This window comes from Cherax quadricarinatus, unplaced genomic scaffold, assembly GCF_038502225.1.
Source record: "Cherax quadricarinatus isolate ZL_2023a unplaced genomic scaffold, ASM3850222v1 Contig15, whole genome shotgun sequence".
Taxonomy (NCBI): Eukaryota; Metazoa; Arthropoda; class Malacostraca; order Decapoda; family Parastacidae; genus Cherax; species Cherax quadricarinatus.
Window position 1 is genome coordinate 247,268 of NW_027195041.1, and position 23,446 is coordinate 270,713.

General features: G+C 43.1%; 1 protein-coding gene across 7 annotated transcripts in view; it reads right to left on the reverse strand.

Annotated features, from left to right (window-relative positions):
- Positions 1-748: 748 nt before the first annotated feature.
- Positions 749-23,446, reverse strand: part of LOC128704570 (uncharacterized) — a 382,531-nt gene continuing 359,833 nt past the window's right edge. For all 7 annotated transcript variants that reach the window (XM_070079768.1, XM_070079764.1, XM_070079765.1 and 4 more), the window contains 3 exons: positions 16,972-17,145; positions 15,129-15,313; positions 749-5,257 (listed from right to left, as the gene is read on the reverse strand). In XM_070079768.1, coding sequence (XP_069935869.1) covers positions 4,222-5,257; positions 15,129-15,313; positions 16,972-17,145 — 1,395 coding nt within the window. In that variant the 3' untranslated portion in view covers positions 749-4,221. The remainder of the gene's footprint in view (positions 5,258-15,128; positions 15,314-16,971; positions 17,146-23,446) is intronic.

Consider the following 23,446-nt stretch of genomic DNA (forward strand, 5'->3'; position numbering starts at 1 on the left):
GGGAATCCCCCTCCATAAGGACTCTAGGTCACTTCAGGGGTCACTTCCCTAGCATAAATATAGATTTACATGCAGCAACGAGGAGACGGTTGGAGGCAGTGGAGATGTCCTGTTTAAGGGCAATGTGTGGTGTAAATATTATGCAGAAAATTCGGAGTGTGGAAATTAGGAAAAGGTGTGGAGTTAATAAAAGAATTAGTCAGAGGGCAGAAGAGGGGTTGTTGAGGTGGTTTGGTCATTTAGAGAGAATGGATCAAAGTAGAATGACATGGAAAGCATATAAATCTATAGGGGAAGGAAGGCGGGGTAGGAGTCGTCCTCGAAAGGGTTGGAGAGAGGGGGTAAAGGAGGTTTTGTGGGCGAGGGGCTTGGACTTCCAGCAAGTGTGTGTGAGCGTGTTAGATAGGAGTGAATGGAGACGAATGGTACCTGGGACCTGACGATCTGTTGGAGTGTGAGCAGGGTAATACTTAGTGAAGGGATTCAGGGAAACCGGGTATTTTCATATAGTCAGACTTGAGTCCTGGAAATGGGAAGTACAATGCCTGCACTTTCAAGGAGGAGTTTGGGATATTGGCAGTTTGGAGGGATATGTTGTGTATCTTTATACTTATATGCTTCTAAACTGTTGTATTCTGAGCACCTCTGCAAAAACAGTGATAATGTGTGAGTGTGGTGAAAGTGTTGAATGATGATGAAAGTATTTTCTTTTTGGGGATTTTTTCTTTTTTGGGTCACCCTGCCTCGGTGGGTCACCCTGCCTCGGTGGGAGACGGCCGACTTGTTGAAAACAAAAAAATGCAGAAATAAATGCCAAATAAATGTAAAGCACTAATAAAATGTATAAATGAACATTGGTAATAGGGGTAGTTGATGAGTGGAACGGTCTGCCTAGTAGAGTGATCGAAGCTAAAACATTGGGTAGTTTCAAATTTAGGTTGGATAAATACACGAGTGAGAGGGGTTGGATTTGAGTCGGACTTGCACCTGAGCTTATTGCTTGGGTAGCATTTGTTCTGTTAGTCGGTTGGATTTGTGAAGGACTGGCCTAGTATGGGCCAGCAGGCTTATTGCAGTGTTCCTCCTTTCTTATGTTCTTATTGGAGACTTGTGTGTGTGAGGGAGAGATGGCAAGTTTATTGTTGAAGAATATGACACTAATATCAACTCTACTGCTTATTTATGTGTCACAATTCAACTAATATGACATAATAAACAATATTAATAACATAGAAACATGGAATATACTCTAGAATGAATAAAATAAGTCATTACGTATGTCACGAGAAGTGTTGTGTTGTGTTGTTGTTGGGTATATAAGGGCCACTGAGAGTAAGCCGTCCATAATGGTGGTGAAGCAGCAGCTGAGGCGCCGGTGTTTTCTGTAGCCCTATATAACTCCAACAACATTGGAGGAGTTGGTAGAATCGCTGAATCACTAAAGAAGGAACCCTCTACCACCATCATACGACCTTCTACCACTATTACAACTGTTACCATCACTACTACCTTCTACCACCATCACTACCACCATCAACCACTATCACAACTGCTTCCACTCTACCACCACCACCTTTGTATTTTTCTACAAACTTTTTCATAAATCATATGTGTTTCTCACATTCTTTACCAAAGGGCTGGCATTAGAAGCTTTCTTTGGAGCCATGGTAGCTTATTTAGCACTTGCAAGCACTAAAATCAATGGAATATTATGAAATATTTCGTAGGAGCATGTGAGGGGACTGTCACTCACTGGTAAACAATGGCACACTGGCTGGGAAGGCAGGCCCAGGCGGCTCAGAGCATGAGTACATGTCCCGGACGAAGGACGATTAGCGAGTTAACGGACCATTTGCGAGCCAATGTTTAGACGAAATAACGGGACTATTTCCGAAATGGACGACTTTCAGGCCGGACGATTATTGAGGGACCACTGTACTTATTTATTTAGCATATCACATTCACATTGGACTTACGATGGGTTCATCACAACATAACCATCGTAAGTCGAGAGGCGCCTGTGACTAGAATGATGCAACTCCGAGGTATTCATTATTCACACCGAGACCTGTCTGTACATTTATCACTGGAAACATTTGGTCAACAATGAGTTACCAATAATACTTATATAGAAACAATTATCATTATAGTCACAGAGTCACTAAACCCACATGGGTCATACAGCACACCAAGTTACTGATAATTCTTAATACACTTTTGGGGATGTTTGGCATAAAAATCTTATGAATAAAAATTATCACATTAAAAATGCACTTTAAAGCCTGACTTTAAATAATACTGTCAGAGGAATGTGAATATAGATGTATAAGTCACTATTGTGAGGGATTGATGTAGTGTTGTTATTAATGGCTTGATCATCACTGCCAGTACTGTGGGCACTGGCAGTACTGTGGGCACTGCCAGTACTGCAGGCACTGCCAGTACTGCAGGCACTGCCAGTACTGCAGACACTGGCAGTACTGCAGGCACTGCCAGTACTGCGGACACTGCCAGTACTGCAGGCACTGCCAGTACTGCAGGCACTGCCAGTACTGCGGGCACTGCCAGTACTGCAGGCACTGCCAGTACTGCGGGCACTGCCAGTACTGCAGGCACTGCCAGTACTGCGGGCACTGCCAGTACTGCAGGCACTGCCAGTACTGCGGGCACTGCCAGTACTGCAGGCACTGCCAGTACTGCGGGCACTGCCAGTACTGCAGGCACTGCCAGTACTGCAGGCACTGCCAGTACTGCGGGCACTGCCAGTACTGCGGGCACTGCCAGTACTGCGGGCACTGCCAGTACTGCGGGCACTGCCAGTACTGCGGGCACTGCCAGTACTGCGGGCACTGCCAGTACTGCAGGCACTGCCAGTACTGTGGGCACTGCCAGTACTGCAGGCACTGCCAGTACTGCAGGCACTGCCAGTACTGCAGGCACTGCCAGTACTGCGGGCACTGCCAGTACTGCGGGCACTGCCAGTACTGCGGGCACTGCCAGTACTGCGGACACTGCCAGTACTGCGGACGCTGCCAGTACTGCGGGCACTGCTACAGAACTCTCTAACATCCACATAAAGAAGAAATCTGAATTATATACATACATAGGTAAGAACTTCAATTGAAATGAACAGGTTCAAACATGTATTATAGGCCTAAGTTCTCAGCATGCCATAGGCTTCAACTCTGCTCACAGCAAAACAATTAAGGGAACACCACATTAAGACAAGGTTAACATCATAAGTACAGACAAATTAAAATATTTCCATGTACTTTGCTCCTTTTAAAAATAACAATAATCATTAACATCCATGGATACGTTGCTAAGTCCGGATAAATAGTGTCAATAAAACCCTAAATGTACATACAGTTTAGTAATGTAGATTAAAAAAAACACCTTGATAAAATGTCCCCTTCAACACATTAGTACGTACACAAATAATCCGCACATACGACAAAGAAATTTATGATGATGTTTGAGTCCACCTTGGACCATTAACTAGTTGGACTGAAATGCTGTCCTAAGTTTCTTTCTCCTGTGTGTGGGTTATTTATGTATTGTTCCAATCACAGTGTTGTGACTTCATTTTTTACACTGATATGTCCTCAAGGTACCAGATTTACACTGGCATAACAGTCCCCACACACTCTTAAGTGTCCTCACAGAGTACAAGGCTTACAGTGGTAATACTGTTCCTCTCCTCCTCACACAAACTGATGTTTCCCCCATGAGAAAAGACCTCGGTCCATTAAATTTGCAATTGTTTTGGGATAACATCTTGGTTTTGCATACAAGGAAAAACATTATTAATGCACTCTTTCAGCAAGTTTCTAAGCCATCTTCAGCTAATCATTGTATTGATCACAGAAGCATGACCGAATACCTGCCGATGGTCTTTTGGGATGCTATGACTAGTATAAGCGTGGGTTAAATGTCACATTTCCAGCACGAGTTCCTCTTAATATCTGTCAACTCTTGGATCACCTGCTACCTGCTTGCTTTAGGTCATAACCTCACCCTCTGTGTATCCTTCTGGAAACAGAGGGACAAAAGGGGCAAGAGTTGCTCTTACCCTGCACCAGACTGAGTTTCTCTGTGCATGTCTCAGTGGTTATTTTAAGCAGAAATTCTCTCACTGCCACAAAGAGTAAATCACCTTTGTAATACATTGAGAATTTTAGATTTTACAAATGCCTCTGACTGGCACCTACCATAGACACCTCACTGGAAGGCAAAGATGAGGATGATGAAGGGAACAAGGAGGATAAACACCATATAAACTGGTACACGTGGCTGGCAGGTGGTGGTCACCTCATAGGAGTGAAGCTCAAGCAAGTTCTCTTCTGCTGGAACTTCCACAACCACTGCTTCAGTCTGCGTGAAAGCTAGAGAAAACACGCACTCGGTGGAATTACGACAGGTTTCCAGGGGAGAGCTGACATCGTAGATTGCTCGCTCCAGCTCTAAATTGAACCCCAAGTGGTTGAGCTCAATAGAGTTGTCAGATGTAAATATGAAGTAGTAATAGTCAGAAGTATTGACATTAAACCTCCAAAAATCATGATTGGTTGTATTCATATTAGAAATACGCATTTCCCAGTCAATGTAGGGAGAGAGATCCACAGTGAGGATAGCATCACGGCACTGCTGTAGGAACTCTTCACTGCTAGAAAATGATGAGTTTCCAGTCACTACATCCAGTGTGTCATTAAACTTGTGTAAGTATTCCATGTTGTTAGTGGATGGTTTCTGGGGAGAACTGTTGAGCTTTGTGAAGTCGGGCACTAGAGGAGAGCTGCGACGAGCTCGTTCACGACCCTGAGACCTGGTAGAGGTGCCAGGGTCACCCATCTTACTTTGGTCCTTTCCTTTCCTGGTCTTCTTTTTATTTTTTTTCATTTTATTCACACCATCTATTTGGTCAAGGATATCATATTTATGATGCTTGATTTTACCATCGTTGGAAGCAACTGTTGTAACATCACCTTCACTGCCATCTTCTTGAAGGTGACCCATATCTTTCACTTCATGTTTCATTTCATCATCATCAAATACCTCACCTCCAACATCGTCGTCCCAGTGACGTTGTTCCGACATAACTGCCAGGTCCCCCTCCTCCACATCAGGTGGACTCTTGTAGACATTCTTCAGAGGTTCGGTGCCACCGTTCAGCTCATTCTGTACCCGATCCTCCCGGTAGAAACATTTACGGAGGTTGTCTTCTCCCTGAACGACAAGCAATACACCGCCAGGCCATCTGAAACAAAACTCTCATTAACTAACTTGTCTTTACAAAGATACAGCAGTATGTAACTCTCAGTTAACTTGTTTTAACAAAGACACAACAGTGTATAACATATTATCATGTAAAAAACAAGTCACAGTACCATAGCTGGAACAATTAAAAAATAATCCACACTGAGGAAACTTATGGCGAGTGTCTTTCAAAATCTGGATTATTTCTGTATTATTCACAACACAACACAGAGGAAATTTAAGATAATAACAATTTGCTTCATTTTCATCATGATCAAACAAAGAGAGAGAGAGAAAAGTAGCAGAGCCAGAAGTTAGAGAGAGAGAGAGATACAACTCAAGCTGTCTCCTATATTTCCACCTAGCTTTGTTTTTTCCTCGCCTGTGACTTGATAATAGTCCAAGATGGATTGAAACCTTTAGTTTCCTCTCCAAATTATTATTATTTTTTATTTATTATCACACTGGCCGATTCCCACCAAGGCAGGGTGGCCCGAAAAAGAAAAACTTTCACCATCATTCACTCCATCACTGTCTTGCCAGAAGGGTGCTTTACACTACAGTTTTTAAACTGCAACATTAACACCCCTCCTTCAGAGTGCAGGCACTGTACTTCCCATCTCCAGGACTCAAGTCCGGCCTGCCGGTTTCCCTGAACCCCTTCATAAATGTTACTTTGCTCACACTCCAACAGCACGTCAAGTATTAAAAACCATTTGTCTCCATTCACTCCTATCAAACACGCTCACGCAAATTGTGGGTTAATTACTAACTAAGATTTTAATTAAAAAATAACATGTAGCAATATTACTGACTTGAGCAACAGTATAAAGCAAATACTGTATAAAGTGAAGCAAGTACTGTATAAAGTGAAGCAAGTACTGTATAAAGTGAAGCAAGTACTGTATAAAGTGAAGCAGGTACTGTATAAAGTGAAGCAAGTACTGTATAAAGTGAAGCAAGTACTGTATAAAGTGATGCAGGTACTGTATAAAGTGATGCAGGTACTGTATAAAGTGAAGCAAGTACTGTATAAAGTGAAGCAAGTACTGTATAAAGTGAAGCAGGTACTGTATAAAGTGAAGCAGGTACTGTATAAAGTGAAGCAAGTACTGTATAAAGTGAAGCAAGTACTGTATAAAGTGAAGCAGGTACTGTATAAAGTGAAGCAAGTACTGTATAAAGTGAAGCAGGTACTGTATAAAGTGAAGCAGGTACTGTATAAAGTGAAGCAGGTACTGTATAAAGTGAAGCAAGTACTGTATAAAGTGAAGCAGGTACTGTATAAAGTGAAGCAGGTACTGTATAAAGTGAAGCAGGTACTGTATAAAGTGAAGCAGGTACTGTATAAAGTGAAGCAAAGTTCATGTGGAACATAACACAAGTAACACCTGGGAGAACAAGTACAGCATTCAACAGGTTCAACCGGTTCACAAATAACCTGCACATACGAGAATGAAATGTATGATGGTGTTTCAGTCCAACTTGTACCATTAACCAGTCACTGTTAATGGTTTAAGTTGGACTGAAACATCAGCATAAGTTTCTCCCATGTGCAGGTTATTTGTATATTGTTCAAGCTTATATTAACATTGATGATTAAAGGTACAGCCATATTAGAGGAAAATGTACGAACATGGGAAACGCAATTATGGGAAGCGTCTACAAGTATGTAGTAGGTAACAAGAGATTTTGCTTAGTGGTGTGTGTCTTAGCTGAGGGTATCAAAGCTACTGCAGTGTGTCTTAGCTGAGTATATCAAAGCTACTGCAGTGTGTCTTAGCTGAGTATATCAAAGCTACTGCAGTGTGTCTTAGCTGAGTATATCAAAGCTACTGCAGTGTGTCTTAGCTGAGTATATCAAAGCTACTGCAGTGTGTCTTAGCTGAGGGTATCAAAGCTACTGCAGTGTGTCTTAGCTGAGTATATCAAAGCTACTGCAGTATGTCTTAGCTGAGTATAGCAAAGCTACTGCAGTGTCTTAGCTGAGTATATCAAAGCTACTGCAGTGTGTCTCAGCTGAGTATATCAAAGCTACTGCAGTGTGTCTTAGCTGAGTATATCAAAGCTACTGCAGTGTGTCTTAGCTGAGTATATCAAAGCTACTGCAGTGTGTCTTAGCTGAGTATATCAAAGCTACTGCAGTGTGTCTTAGCTGAGAGCATCAAAGCTACTGCAGTGTGTCTTAGCTGAGAGCATCAAAGCTACTGCAGTGTGTCTTAGCTGAGTATATCAAAGCTACTGCAGTGTGTCTTAGCTGAGAGCATCAAAGCTACTGCAGTGTGTCTTAGCTGAGTATATCAAAGCTACTGCAGTGTGTCTTAGCTGAGTATATCAAAGCTACTGCAGTGTGTCTTAGCTGAGAGCATCAAAGCTACTGCAGTGTGTCTTAGTTGAGAGCATCAAAGCTACTGCAGTGTGTCTTAGCTGAGAGCATCAAAGCTACTGCAGTGTGTCTTAGCTGAGAGCATCAAAGCTACTGCAGTGTGTCTTAGCTGAGTATATCAAAGCTACTGCAGTGTGTCTTAGCTGAGTATATCAAAGCTACTGCAGTGTGTCTTAGCTGAGTATATCAAAGCTACTGCAGTGTGTCTTAGCTGAGTATATCAAAGCTACTGCAGTGTGTCTTAGCTGAGGGCATCAAAGCTACTGCAGTGTGTCTTAGCTGAGTATATCAAAGCTACTGCAGTGTGTCTTAGCTGAGTATATCAAAGCTACTGCAGTGTGTCTTAGCTGAGGGCATCAAAGCTACTGTTAAAAAGCACTTCCTTATCTTAATGTGACACAGAGAATAATTTATTATACAAAACATCCTGAAACGGTGTCTTTCATCCAGTATTGTCCCTATTATTCTTCCAACTTTCCTCCAACTATTTTACAGCCAGGTCTCAATTAGTGCGAATAATAAATCCTGTGAGTGGTTGCATCGTTTGAATTTGCACTATTCAAATTGTAAGCTTTGCACATGATTTGAAGAGTTTGGGGGAACTAGCATTAATTAATTTTGCACTAAATCAAAATTTGCAGTATTCAACCTCACACTAATCGAGACCAAGTGTACGCATACTAAAGTACACACATATGTAGTGTGTGTGTACTAAGTACACACATATGTAGTGTGTGTGTACTAGGTACACATATATGTAGTGTGTGTACTAGGTACACATATAGTATATGTGTACTTAGGCACCACGAGTACACTGAGACAACACAATAAGTGTCCGGGGCCCAAGACTGTTCAACTGCCTTCCAGCATATGTCAGGGGAATTACCAATAGACCCCTGGCTGTCTTCAGGAAGGCACTGGACAGGCACTGGTCAGTACCTGATCAACTGGGCTGTGGTTTGTACATTAGCTTGTGTGTGGCCAGCAGTAACAGCCTGGTTGATCAGAACCTGATCCACCATGAGGCCTGGTCTCAGACTGGGCCGTGAGGGTGTTTACTCCTGAAACCCTCTCAAGGTAAACTCCAGGTAAACTATCTACTCGTATTTTGTGTGAATTCAGATAGTATGACCCTTGAGGGTTTAGCACTTACTTAGTTATGATTATAATAACAATCAGATAGCTCTGTTCTTATTGTAATTTGTATTAAAATTATTATTTTGAATTAATGAATACTTTTATATATACATACATAGAAGACTATAACATGTATAGAATTAATAGGTCACAGGGAGGAGTAGGAATCTATGTAAAGGATATTTTCTGTTGCACAGAAGTGCTGGCCTCGGTGAATGATATAGTAAAAATCCTCGGCATTAAAGTGAAAATAGGAATTTGGTAATCATCCTAGTACAGTGGACCCCCACATAACAATCACCTCCGAATGCGACCAATTATGTAAGTGTATTTATGTAAGTGCGTTTGCACGTGTATGTTTGAGGGTCTGAAATGGACTAATCTACTTCACAATATTCCTTATGGGAACAAATTCGGTCAGTACTGGCACCTGAACATACTTCTGGAGTGAAAAAATATCGTTAACCGGGGGTCCACTGTATACAAACCACCATCAGCAACTGCTGAGGAATTCACAGATCAGCTAATGAGGATAGATAGCTATGTGGATAGGCTAGAAAATCCCACACCAAATATTTTACTCCTTGGAGATTTTAATCTCCCTTATGTAAAATGGAACATGGCACAACACAACGTTATACCAGAAATATCTCCGGGAAGCACCCTGGCTCAACAGGCACGTACCAGGGAACTAATGAGGCTTTGTGAAAAGTACTCATTAAACCAACAGATAACTGATCCCACTAGATATGAAAATACTCTGGATTTGATATTCAAAAACAACAAGGAACTAATCAGAGACATAACAGTTACAAAGACAATATACTCTAATCACATTATAGAAATTCAAACGAGTATTAACTCAGGGTTAGGAAACTGCATCACTAATGTTAAGAGACGGGATGTTCAGTAAGTTTAATTTTAACAACCATAGAATTGATTGGAAAAAAATAAACCAAGAGCTATCAGACATATCCTGGGAAGCAGACATGAACACCCTAAATCCCCACCAGTGCCTAGAGAAGCTGAATAGAGAAGCATACAAGGTATGTATGAAGCATGAACCATTGAGGAAACCCAGAAGGAGATCAGATATAGAAAGAGCATAGGAGATGGTACAGAAGAAGAAAATGGGTTACTGAAATGCTTAAAAACACAAATATGCTTCAGCAGAGGAAAGATAGGCTTAGACAAGAGATCAGTGAACCAGAGCAAAAACTTAGGATGTCATACCTAGCAGAGGAAGTACAAAGGGAACAGAGGGCCATGCAGGACATCGTAAGAAACCCAAAATATTTCTATTCCTATGCAAAATCCAAGCTAAGAACTACTTGTAGAATTGGACCACTACTGAGAGGAGATTTGTATACTGACAATGAACAGGAGACGAGTGAAATCCTAAAAGAACAGTATGAGTCGGTGTTCAGCAACCCACTAACTGACAGCAAGGTAGAAAATGCTGAATTATTTTTCACTCCAGAAGAAGGCCGCGCAGATCAACTAACTGACATTAGTGCAAATCCCGTAGATTTTGAAAAAGAAATGATCAACATGCCCACTCACTCAGCACCTGGACCAGATTCATGGAATGCTGTGTTTATAAAGTGTGAAGTACCATTAGTATGAGCACTCAGCATTCTTTGGAGGAAGAGCTTAGATCTAGGTGAAATACTGGAGGCCTTAAAGAGTGCAGACATAGCTCCTTTGCATAAGGGAGGTAGTAGAGCATTAGCTAAAATTTACAGACAAGTAGCCCTAACTTCTCACATCATAAAACTCTTCAAAAGAGTGATGAGATGGCAGATGACAAATTTCATGGACCAGCACAACCAGCATAACCTGAACCAGCATGGTTTTTGAGCAGGACGATCATGCCTGTCACAGCTGCTGAACCATTATGACAGAATTACGGAGGCATTGGAAGATGACCAAAACGCAGATGTGATTTACACAGATTTTGCGAAGGCGTTTGACAAATGCAATTATGGAGTGATAGTGCACAAAATGAGGTTCATGGGCATTATGGGGAAGGTAGGCAGATGGATTTTCAGGTTCCTAACACACAGAACACAAAAAGTTGTAGTAAACAGGGCAAGATCCAGCATCAGCGAGGTCAAAAGCTCAGTGCCCCAAGGCACTGTCCTGGCACCTCTGCTGTTTTTTATCCTCATAGCAGATATAGATAAAAACACCCGGCACACTTTTCTATCATCATTTGCAGAATACACTAAAACAAACATGAACGTCACTACGGTAGAGGAGACTGAAAAAGTACAGGAAGACATAAGCAGGGTTTACCAGTGGGCAGTGGAGAACATGACATTACATTCAATGGTGATAAGTTCCAGCTGCTTGGGTATGGAAAGAATGAAGAACTCAAAAGGAACACTATATACAAAACTCAAGTGGGTCACCAAATAGAATGTAAGGAACACGTAAAAGACCTGGGAATAATTATGTCAGCTGACCTTTCTTTTAAAGACCATAACAAGATAACAAGAAGAGAGTAAGGTGATGAGGGTATCAAATGATTTAGATAAAGAAAAATTGGATATCAAATTGGGGAGGAGTATGGAAGAAGTGAATGTTTTCAGATATTTGGGAGTTGACGTGTCGGCGGATGGATTTATGAAGGATGAGGTTAATCATAGAATTGATGAAGAAAAAAAGGCGAGTGGTGCGTTGAGGTATATGTGGAGGCAAAAAAAATGTTATCTATGGAGGCAAAGAAGGAAATGTATGAAAGTATAGTAGTACCAACACTCTTATATGGGTGTGAAGCTTGGGTTGTAAATGCTGCAGCGAGGAGACGGTTGGAGGCAGTGGAGATGTCCTGTCTAAGGGCAATGTGTGGTATAAATTTTATGCAGAAAATTCAGAGTGTGGAAATTAGGAGAAGGTGTGGAGTTAATAAAAATATTAGTCAGAGGGCTGAAGAGGGGTTGTTGAGGTGGTTTGGTCATTTAGAGAGAATGGATCAAAGTAGAATGACATGGAGAGTGTTTAAATCTGTAGGGAAAGGAAGGCGGGGTAGGGGTCATCCTCAAAAAAGTTGGAGGGAGGTGGTAAAGTAGGTTTTGTGGGCGAGGGGCTTGGACTTCCAGCAAGCGTGCATGAGCGTGTTAGATAGGAGTGAATGGAGACGAATGCTATTTGGGACCTGACGAGCTGTTGGAGTGTGAGCAGGGTAATACTTAGTGAAGGGATTCAGGGAAACCGGTTATTTTATATAGCCAGACTTGAGTCCTGGAAATGGGAAGTACAATGCCTGCACTCTAAAGGAGGGGTTTCAAGATATTAGCAGTTTGGAGGGATATGTTGTGTATCTTTATACGCATATACTTCTAAGCTGTTGTATTCTGAGCACCTCTGAAAAAACAGCGATTATGTGTGAGTGAGGTGAAAGTGTTGAATGATGATGAAAGTATTTTCTTTTTGGGGATTTTTTCTTTCTTTTTGGGTCACCCTGCCTCGGTGGGAGACGGCCGACTTGTTGAAAAAAAAATAATAAAAAATGAAGGTCGCACCAGCCAGGAAGATGATGGGGTAGGTACTGAGAGCTTTCAAAACAAGGGAAATAATGCCGATGGTGACACTCTTCAAATTGCTAGTGCTCCCTCACTTAGAATATTGCTCAGTGTTGACGGCCCTGTTCAAAGCAGAAGAAATATCGGAGCTGGAACAAATACAGAGATTGTTTTTGGCTTATAGTGAGCCAGTTAATGGTCCAAGTCAGACCATTAACTAGTCACACTGAGTGACTAGTTAACAGTCCAAGTCGGACCATTAACTAGTTACACTGTGTGATTAGTTAACAGTCCAAGTCGGACTATTAACTAGTCACACTGAGTGACTAGTTAATAGTCCAAGTTGGACCAAAATGTTGTAAGTTTTAGCTATGGTATTGTGCCTTTTTATTTTTAATATCTCATCACATTTTGTAACAATTTAAGTAACTAGTTTCACCCTTTTAATTTTTTTCTTTAGAATTTTTACTTTGATATAATTAAAAATGCCGGGAGCAAGGGGCTAGTAACCCCTTCTCCTCTATATATTACTAAATGTAAAAGGAGAAACTTTCATTTTTGCTTTTGGGCCGCCCCGCCTCGGTGGGATACGGCCGGTGTGTTGAAAGAAAGATAATTGAAATCTAAATACAGTGGACCCTCATCTAACGATATTAATTGGTACCCGAGAACGAATATTGTTAGGCAAGTTTTTTTAGTGTTAGCCGAGGCAAAATGTTAGTGTTAAAATGTATCGTTAGGCAAATTTAACGTTATGCGATGCGTTTGTTAGGTGAGGGTCCACTGTATAGTATAATCTAAGTGTTTGTTTTCCCATGTACTTTGATTTTATCTGATTCATATTCATCAAATCTTTCTTATTATGAATATCATTAATGTCTTGTATACTTTATATAAAGTTAACGTACTTAAGTCCTTCTAGATGCAAGTCAGGTTTAAGTTTGCCAGAAATACTCTGGCAGTCAATCAAATTTATTTCCACATGATACATTGTTTGAGGATAACAAAAAGATTAGGTGATGAAAGATTGAATATCAGATTGGAGGGAGAGAGTATGGAGGAGGTGAACGTATTCAGATATTTGGGAGTGGACGTGTCAGCGGATGGGTCTATGAAAGATGAGGTGAATCATAGAATTGATGAGGGAAAAAGAGTGAGTGGTGCACTTAGGAGTCTGTGGAGACAAAGAACTTTGTCCTTGGAGGCAAAGAGGGGAATGTATGAGAGTATAGTTTTACCAACGCTCTTATATGGGTGTGAAGCGTGGGTGATGAATGTTGCAGCGAGGAGAAGGCTGGAGGCAGTGGAGATGTCATGTCTGAGGGCAATGTGTGGTGTGAATATAATGCAGAGAATTCGTAGTTTGGAAGTTAGGAGGAGGTGCGGGATTACCAAAACTGTTGTCCAGAGGGCTGAGGAAGGGTTGTTGAGGTGGTTCGGACATGTAGAGAGAATGGAGCGAAACAGAATGACTTCAAGAGTGTATCAGTTTGTAGTGGAAGGAAGGCGGGGTAGGGGTCGGCCTAGGAAGGGTTGGAGGGAGGGGGTAAAGGAGGTTTTGTGTGCGAGGGGCTTGGACTTCCAGCAGGCATGCGTGAGCGTGTTTGATAGGAGTGAATGGAGACAAATGGTTTTTTAATACTTGACGTGCTGTTGGAGTGTGAGCAAAGTAACATTTATGAAGGGATTCAGGGAAACCGGCAGGCCGGACTTGAGTCCTGGAGATGGGAAGTACAGTGCCTGCACTCTGAAGGAGGGGTGTTAATGTTGCAGTTTAAAAACTGTAGTGTAAAGCACCCTTCTGGCAAGACAGTGATGGAGTGAATGATGGTGAAAGTTTTTCTTTTTCGGGCCACCCTGCCTTGGTGGGAATCGGCCGGTGTGATAATAAAAAAAAAAAAAAAAAACATTGTTTGTACAAAATTTGAGGTTTACTATTTCCCACCTGCCGCTGCTAAACAACCTTCCCACACAAGACTCCATCATAGTGCCCCGCGTGGCCTCATCTCTAAAGCTCTCGCTTCACACAGCGAGGGTCTGTGTTCACTTCCCAGCACGGGTAGAAACTGGGCATGATTCTTTACACCGGTTTTCTATGTTCACCCATCAGTAAAATGGGTACCTAGGAGTTAGTCAACTGGTGTGGGTCGCATCCTGGGACAAGGACCTAATTTTCCCAAAATGCTCTGCATAACAAGCAGCTTTCTATATAGTAGTATGTCACTGATATCAGTTAGGTCTGTATATGTACTTGTAGAAATAAAGATTATTATTAAGAGTGACAGCCATAAGACAATAAGTGGCACCAGAGAGCACTGTAAGCTTAATGGCTCACCCTCTGGACACATGCTATCAACTCCACTTACATTATTCCACTTTAACCTATTTACCTGACCTCCTGTGATATATATACCACTTGTTCTATCTACTCTGTATCAGCACCCAAGTCCTGCCTGGTCAAGTGTGTCAATGTATGAATCAATACCTATCTATACCCACAACATACATTAAAACTGTTTTGGATTTTTCAAGATTTAATAAATTGAATAAGATTCACGGGCAACACTTGGGTATTATTACTGAAATATTTTGCCTGTGCAGCAGGCTTCTTCTGTCAAATAAAAATACCCAAGTGTTGCACTTGGGTATCTTTGTTGATGAATAAAACAAGTGTTACACATGTGTTTTATTCATCAATAAACATACCTAAGTGTTGCACAGGAGTCTTATCCATCAACAAAGGTACCATGTGTAGACTCCGAGGATCACAGGTAGACTGAAGACCACCAACCCCTAACATTCTACCTAAGTTAGTACCTCACCTGGCCGAAGAAGATAGAGCGAAGGTAGATCCCTGGAGCAGGTAGACTCCCCAGTACTCTATATCATCATGTTGCAGAGTTAGAGTCCTCTTGAGGGTGACATGGCGGCGGTGTTGCTGTTGCACCTGCGGTAGACCTGACACCAAGAAGGCATCCAAGGTACCGTTGCTTGTCACACGCTGACCCTGTAATATGCAACACTACCTTACTGCACTGCAACATTACCTCGACAAACACATCGCACCATTGTGGGGCCAGCAGCTGTGAATCAACCCTTGCAACCACAAATAGGTGACTACTACAATACTTATGTAAATTATATTAGTACAGTGGACCCTCGACTAACGATATTATTTCATTTCAGACGTCTGTTCGGGTGCCGTTACCGACCGAATTTGTTCCCATAAGGAATATTGTGAAATAGATTAGTCCGTTTCAGACCCCCAAAAATTCACGTACGAAAGCACTTACAAAAATACACTTACATAACTGGTCGAGTTGGGAGCTGATCGTTAGTCGAGGGTCCACTTGTGTCTTATTAATTAATTAATGCTTGGAGTAATAAATTATAATACAGTACATAGCTATATCATTTATAGTATAACTGTATTAAAACAACAGTAAACTCCTATGGGCCATACAGTGCTATAATAAATATATATTTATACACTATTATATATTATGTATTATTATAATTATTAAGAAAGATGGTAGACCCCCAGCTGAGTCCTGGATCAGGCTTGTTATAACCACAGTTGCTCCTCTCTCTACGATAGTTTGACTTGATATTTCAACTTTACGATGGTGCAATAAAACTGTAACTACTACTACTACCTCCACCACTACCTCTCTTGCTCCCGTCATTGTCTGCTGGCCCATATATACTCCCTCCTTCTCTCCTTCCTGTTAGTTTGACTTTGTAAATGGTCCAAGTCGAACCAAAACGTCATCGTAAGCTCCTCTCTTCTATGTGCGAGTTATTTGTGTATTGTTCCAGTCACGGTATTGTGCCTTTTTTTTTTATCTGTAAAACTTTTTTTTGTACTGTACATTTATTGATAGGATAAACTTGTATTCATTTATTTACTTTTCAATACTGGTATTTAGTTACAGTAATTATTTGTTCATTTACTTATTCAGTGGCAGTAATTATTTATTTACTTGCAGCATTTTCTGGCATAAAGGTGCTCTATTTTCCCCACAAAAAGTCTTAGAAACTCAGCCTGTCTTATATGCTCAAGGTCAGGGTCAAGGGTAGGCTTTGTGTTACACTTCAGCAGTCGTTTACTAACATCATGTTGCAGCTATTTGGAAACAACATCTTATATACTCGTGCACCTTATATGCCAGAAAATACGTTATTTATTCATATACAGCCTCTCCTCACTTAGCGACGTACTCGTTTACCGACGACTCGGGCTTATGATGGGCTCTGTGACCAGTATGAATACCTAAATAATGTATACATGTATTAGAGCTGATTTCTTCTATTCTGGTCATTACAATATAGAGTACACTACTGTATAAACATTTAAAAATAGTATACTAAAAATACTATAAATGGTACAAAGGTGACATTAAAACAATATCAAAGATGGTTGACACAAACCCACTACCATTATAATATACTCCTTGCTTAGTGACAAATTTGTTTACTGACGTGGTCTTAGGAATGGAACTATGTCGTTAAGTGAGGAGAAGCTGTATTCACATTCAACTTACAATATTTTTGACTTACGATGGGGTCACTGGAATGTAACCGTATCATAAATCAAGGAGCACCTACAATAACTGAAAACATATGCCAAACCAGGAAGGCATGACAACATGACTGACAACATACTTGACACCAGAAGGAGTTGACAGCGTGGTTGAGAGCCCTGGTGTCAGTCTCTGTCATGTGCATATGTCTGGTGTGGTAGAGGTGATATCTGGCATACAGTGGTAGGGAGATGAGCAGTGTAGGTAAGACAAACACTACCAAGAAGAATGATATCACTCTCCATGCTGAAGTCATCTGTGGAAATAACATCTCAGGTTAGACGTCTGTTGAAATATATTGTAATACAGTGGACCCCCGGTTAACGATTTTAATCCGTGCAAGAGGGCTCATCGTTATGCGAAATAATCGTTATGCGAATTAATTTTCCCCATAAGAAATAATGGAAATAAAATTAATCCGTGCAAGACGCCCAAAAGTATGAAAAAAAATTTTTTTTACCACATGAAATGTTAATTTTAATACACACAAACTGAAAAAGGCATGCACAATTACATGACACTTACTTTTATTGAAGATCTGGTGATGATTGATGGGATGGGAGGAGGGGAGAGCATTATCTTCTTACTGTTTAGAAGGGGAATCCCCTTCCATTAGGACTTGAGGTAGCAAGTCCTTTTCTGGGGTTACTTCCCTTCTTCTTTTAATGCCACTAGGACCAGCTTCAGAGTCACTGGACCTCTGTCGCACAACAAATCTGTCCATAGAGCTCTGTACCTCCCGTTTCTTCAAGACTTTCCTAAAATGGGCCATAACATTGTCATTGAAATAGTCACAAGCACGGCTTGCAACAGCTGTGTCAGGGTGATTTTCATCTATAAAGGTTTGCAGTTCAAACCACTCTGCACACATTTCCTTAATCTTTGAAGTAGGCACAATGGATTCCACAACTGGCATAGGCTTCTCAGGGTTAGCCCCAAACCCTTCAAAATCTTTCTTAATTTCCATACTAATTCTCACCCTTTTTACCACAGGGTTGGCACTAGAAGCTTTCTTGGGGCCCATGGTCACTTATTTTCCAGAAACACCACCGAAAACACTGTAATAATACGAAATATTCCGAGTGTATGCTTGGATGTTACCGCGGAGGCTGGCTGGTAAACAATGGGACGGCCGGCACATGTGAGGGCACATTGGACGCGTCTCGGACGAAAATCGGTATGCGGGTTTTTAATCGGTATGCGGGGCAAAAATTTTGCGATAAAAGTAATCGTTATGCGGAAAAATCGCTATGCGATGCCATCGTTATGCGGGGGTCCACTGTATATCTGTTGATACAGTATCTGTTAGATATCTATTGAATCATATCATATAGTAATGTATCTGTTAATACAATATATTAGATATCTGTTGAATAACATACAGTAATATATCTGTTAAAACATATGGTAATATATATGTTGATACAACAACTTGGTTACATATCCGTGAGGTCACCAGCAGTCTCGGGTCAAGAGATGTAGTACAACAGTTTTAAATATTTTATTGTATCAAAACATACATAAGAATGGAAGAGCACTGAAGTAGGCCTACTGGCCCATACAAGGCAGGTCCTTCTCAAAACCAACCATTCCCACCCACCTATGTGTCCAACCTGTTCTCAAAGCCGCCCAAGAATTTGCTTCAATATGCCAGGTACTATTTTAATGACAAATATTGAAATCCTCCCCAGAATGGGAAAATGGTTGACAAATCTTTACAGAATGACTAAGACTTCGTCATCAGGCCCCAAAAAAGTTAAAACAAAAATGAAAATAATTTAAAAATTTAAGTTTTATAGTTTGAAAGCGTATCCAGATGCTATAAAACTGATACCCCTCAAGGAACGTTCCTTGATGTTGGTCAGGGGCTCTTGATTTAGGGAATTGGATCTGTGCTCCAGTTCCCCGAATTAAGCCTGAATGCCTTCCACATCCCCCCCCCCCCCCAGGCGCTGTATAATCCTCCGGGTTTAGCGCTTCCCCTTGATTATAATAATAATAATAATATAAAACTGATATAAAGCTGGAAGGTGTATTTTAAGAGTAATGTTTATTACTGAACACAAAGGCAAATACAGTTAAGTGTGTAGTGAATGTAAGTAGATGTTTGTAAGATTTACCTGTCAGCTTACATGTTGACGAGACAGAAAAATCAACAATCCTGCCAGAGTGCAAAACATTTAAGAGGTTTCTAACACTTTGTATGACAGGAGGATAGTACCACGTCAGGAGGACAGTACCACGTCAGGAGGACAGTACCACGTCAGGAGGACAGTACCACGTCAGGAGGACAGTACCACGTCAGGAGGACAGTACCACGTCAGGAGGACAGTACCACGTCAGGAGGACAGTACCACGTCAGGAGGACAGTACCACGTCAGGAGGACAGTACCACGTCAGGAGGACAGTACCACGTCAGGAGGACAGTACCACATCAGGAGGACAGTACCACGTCAGGAGGACAGTACCACATCAGGAGGACAGTACCACATCAGGAGGATGGTTGCTGTCTGCCTCATACAGTGTTGCTAGAAAACACTGTTATAACTATGCTAGTGTCTCTCTTGTACCTAACAATATTACATGTAAACTACATTACCTGTATACTACAGAAAAGAAAGTTATTATTACTACTACTATTATTATTGAATAATAATTCAATACTGTGGCTGGAACAATTCACCACCAACCTTACTATGTACAGTGGACCCCCGGTTAACGATATTTTTTCATTCCAGAAGTATGTTCAGGTGCCAGTACTGACCGAATTTGTTCCCATAAGGAATATTGTGAAGTAGATTAGTCCATTTCAGACCCCCATAACATACACATACAAACGCACTTACAAAAATACACTTACATAATTGGTTGCATTGGGAGGTGATCGTTAAGCGGGGGTCCACTGTACTACTATTATTACTACTACTGCTACTACTACTCTCCAAACTTGTCTTCTGGTTTTCTCTGCTATTTCTCACTCGACTGTGGCCCGGTGGCCTGGTGGCTAAAGCTCCCGCTTCACACACGGAGGGCCCGGGTTCGATTCCCGGCGGGTGGAAACATTTCGACATGTTTCCTTACACCTGTTGTCCTGTTCACCTAGCAGCAAATAGGTACCTGGGTGTTAGTCGACTGGTGTGGGTCGCATCCTGGGGGACAAGATTGAGGACCACAATGGAAATAAGTTAGACAGTCCTCGATGACGCACTGACTTTCTTGGGTTATCCTGGGTGGCTAACCCTCCAGGGTTAAAAATCCGAACGAAATCTTATCTTATCTTGACTGTGACTTGACAATGGTCCGTTAAGGACCAATACATATCTAATTGTCTTCAAGCGCAGATTATCTGTGAATGTTTTGCATACAAAAATACAATATTTGTATCGTATCACCTTCAGGAATGTGATTATATACACTATATACATTGATATATTAAGTTTTGATGTATGTATTGTTGGAATCTGTACAGAAAGACAGAAAAAATTAATCTGTACATGAAATGTGATCCTTGGGAGACTTGTTACATAAATAAACTAGTTAGAAGACAAGTGAATCAGTGTTAGAAACATGACACTGAGTGGAGGGTAATACCTGAGTGACTGGTCCTGAGTGACTGGTCCTGAGTGACTGGTCCTGAGTGACTGGTCCTGAGTGACTGGTCTGAGTGACTGGTCTGAGTGACTGGTCTGAGTGATTGATCCTGAGTGATTGATCCTGAGTGATTGATCCTGAGTGACTGATCCTGAGTGATTGATCCTGAGTGACTGGTTTGAGTGACTGATCCTGAGTGATTGATCCTGAGTGATTGATCCTGAGTGACTGGTCCTAAGTGACTGGTTTGAGTGACTTATCCTGAGTGACTGATCCTGAGTGACTGATCCTGAGTGACTGGTTTGAGTGACTTATCCTGAGTGACTTATCCTGAGTGACTGATCCTGAGTTACTGATCCTGAGTGATTGATCCTGAGTGACTGGTCCTAAGTGACTGGTTTGAGTGACTGGTCTGAGTGACTGACCCTGAATGACTGGTCTGAGTGACTGATCCTGAGTGACTGATCCTGAGTGACTGATCCTGAGTGACTGATCCTGAGTGACTGATCCTGAGTGACTGATCCTGAGTGACTGGTAATAAATACACATTTACCTTTGATGACTTCTGAGTTTTTCTACTCCCGGAGCCCAGCCATAGGCCAGGCTTGTCTGGTGCTTGCTTAGTCAACCAGGTTGTTGCTGCTGGCTGCCCACTGGTCCTGGGCCAGGTTTGTCTGGTGCTTGGTCAACTTGAATGACTGATTTGTGACACTAAAAGCCACTTCCCTCACACCTGCCTTCACACACTCCCTCACACCTGCCTTCACACACTCCCTCACACCTGCCTTCACACACTCCCTCACACCTGCCTTCACACACTCCCTCACACCTGCCTTCACACACTCCCTCACACCTGCCTTCACACACTCCCTCACACCTGCCTTCACACACTCCCTCACACCTGCCTTCACACTCTCCCTCACACCTGCCTTCACACACTCCCTCACACCTGCCTTCACACACTCCCTCACACCTGCCTTCACACACTCCCTCACACCTGCCTTCACACTCTCCCTCACACCTGCCTTCACACACTCCCTCACACCTGCCTTCACACACTCCCTCACACCTGCCTTCACACACTCCCTCACACCTGCCTTCACACTCTCCCTCACACCTGCCTTCACACTCTCCCTCACACCTGCCTTCACACACTCCCTCACACCTGCCTTCACACTCTCCCTCACACCTGCCTTCACACTCTCCCTCACACCTGCCTTCACACTCTCCCTCACACCTGCCTTCACACACTCCCTCACACCTGCCTTCACACACTCCCTCACACCTGCCTTCACACACTCCCTCACACCTGCCTTCACACACTCCCTCACACCTGCCTTCACACACTCCCTCACACCTGCCTTCACACTCTCCCTCACACCTGCCTTCACACACTCCCTCACACCTGCCTTCACACACTCCCTCACACCTGCCTTCACACTCTCCCTCACACCTGCCTTCACACACTCCCTCACACCTGCCTTCACACTCTCCCTCACACCTGCCTTCACACTCTCCCTCACACCTGCCTTCACACTCTCCCTCACACCTGCCTTCACACACTCCCTCACACCTGCCTTCACACACTCCCTCACACCTGCCTTCACACACTCCCTCACACCTGCCTTCACACTCTCCCTCACACCTGCCTTCACACACTCCCTCACACCTGCCTTCACACTCTCCCTCACACCTGCCTTCACACACTCCCTCACACCTGCCTTCACACTCTCCCTCACACCTGCCTTCACACACTCCCTCACACCTGCCTTCACACACTCCCTCACACCTGCCTTCACACTCTCCCTCACACCTGCCTTCACACACTCCCTCACACCTGCCTTCACACACTCCCTCACACCTGCCTTCACCCTCTCCCTCACACCTGCCTTCACACACTCCCTCACACCTGCCTTCACACTCTCCCTCACACCTGCCTTCACACTCTCCCTCACACCTGCATTCACACTCTCCCTCACACCTGCCTTCACACACTCCCTCACACCTGCCTTCACACACTCCCTCACACCTGCCTTCACACTCTCCCTCACACCTGCCTTCACACACTCCCTCACACCTGCCTTCACACACTCCCTCACACCTGCCTTCACACACTCCCTCACACCTGCCTTCACCCTCTCCCTCACACCTGCCTTCACACACTCCCTCACACCTGCCTTCACACTCTCCCTCACACCTGCCTTCACACACTCCCTCACACCTGCCTTCACACTCTCCCTCACACCTGCATTCACACTCTCCCTCACACCTGCATTCACACACTCCCTCACACCTGCCTTCACACTCTCCCTCACACCTGCATTCACACTCTCCCTCACACCTGCCTTCACACACTCCCTCACACCTGCCTTCACCCTCTCCCTCACACCTGCCTTCACACTCTCCCTCACACCTGCCTTCACACTCTCCCTCACACCTGCCTTCACACACTCCCTCACACCTGCCTTCACACTCTCCCTCACACCTGCCTTCACACTCTCCCTCACACCTGCCTTCACACACTCCCTCACACCTGCCTTCACACACTCCCTCACACCTGCCTTCACACTCTCCCTCACACCTGCCTTCACACACTCCCTCACACCTGCCTTCACACACTCTCTCACACCTGCCTTCACACACTCCCTCACACCTGCCTTCACACACTCCCTCACACCTGCCTTCACACACTCCCTCACACCTGCCTTCACACACTCCCTCACACCTGCCTTCACACACTCCCTCACACCTGCCTTCACACACTCCCTCACACGTGCCTTCACAGAGTCCCTCACACCTGCCTTCACACTCTCCCTCACACCTGCCTTCACACACTCCCTCACACCTGCCTTCACACACTCCCTCACACCTGCCTTCACACACTCCCTCACACCTGCCTTCACACACTCCCTCACACCTGCCTTCACACACTCCCTCACACCTGCCTTCACACACTCCCTCACACC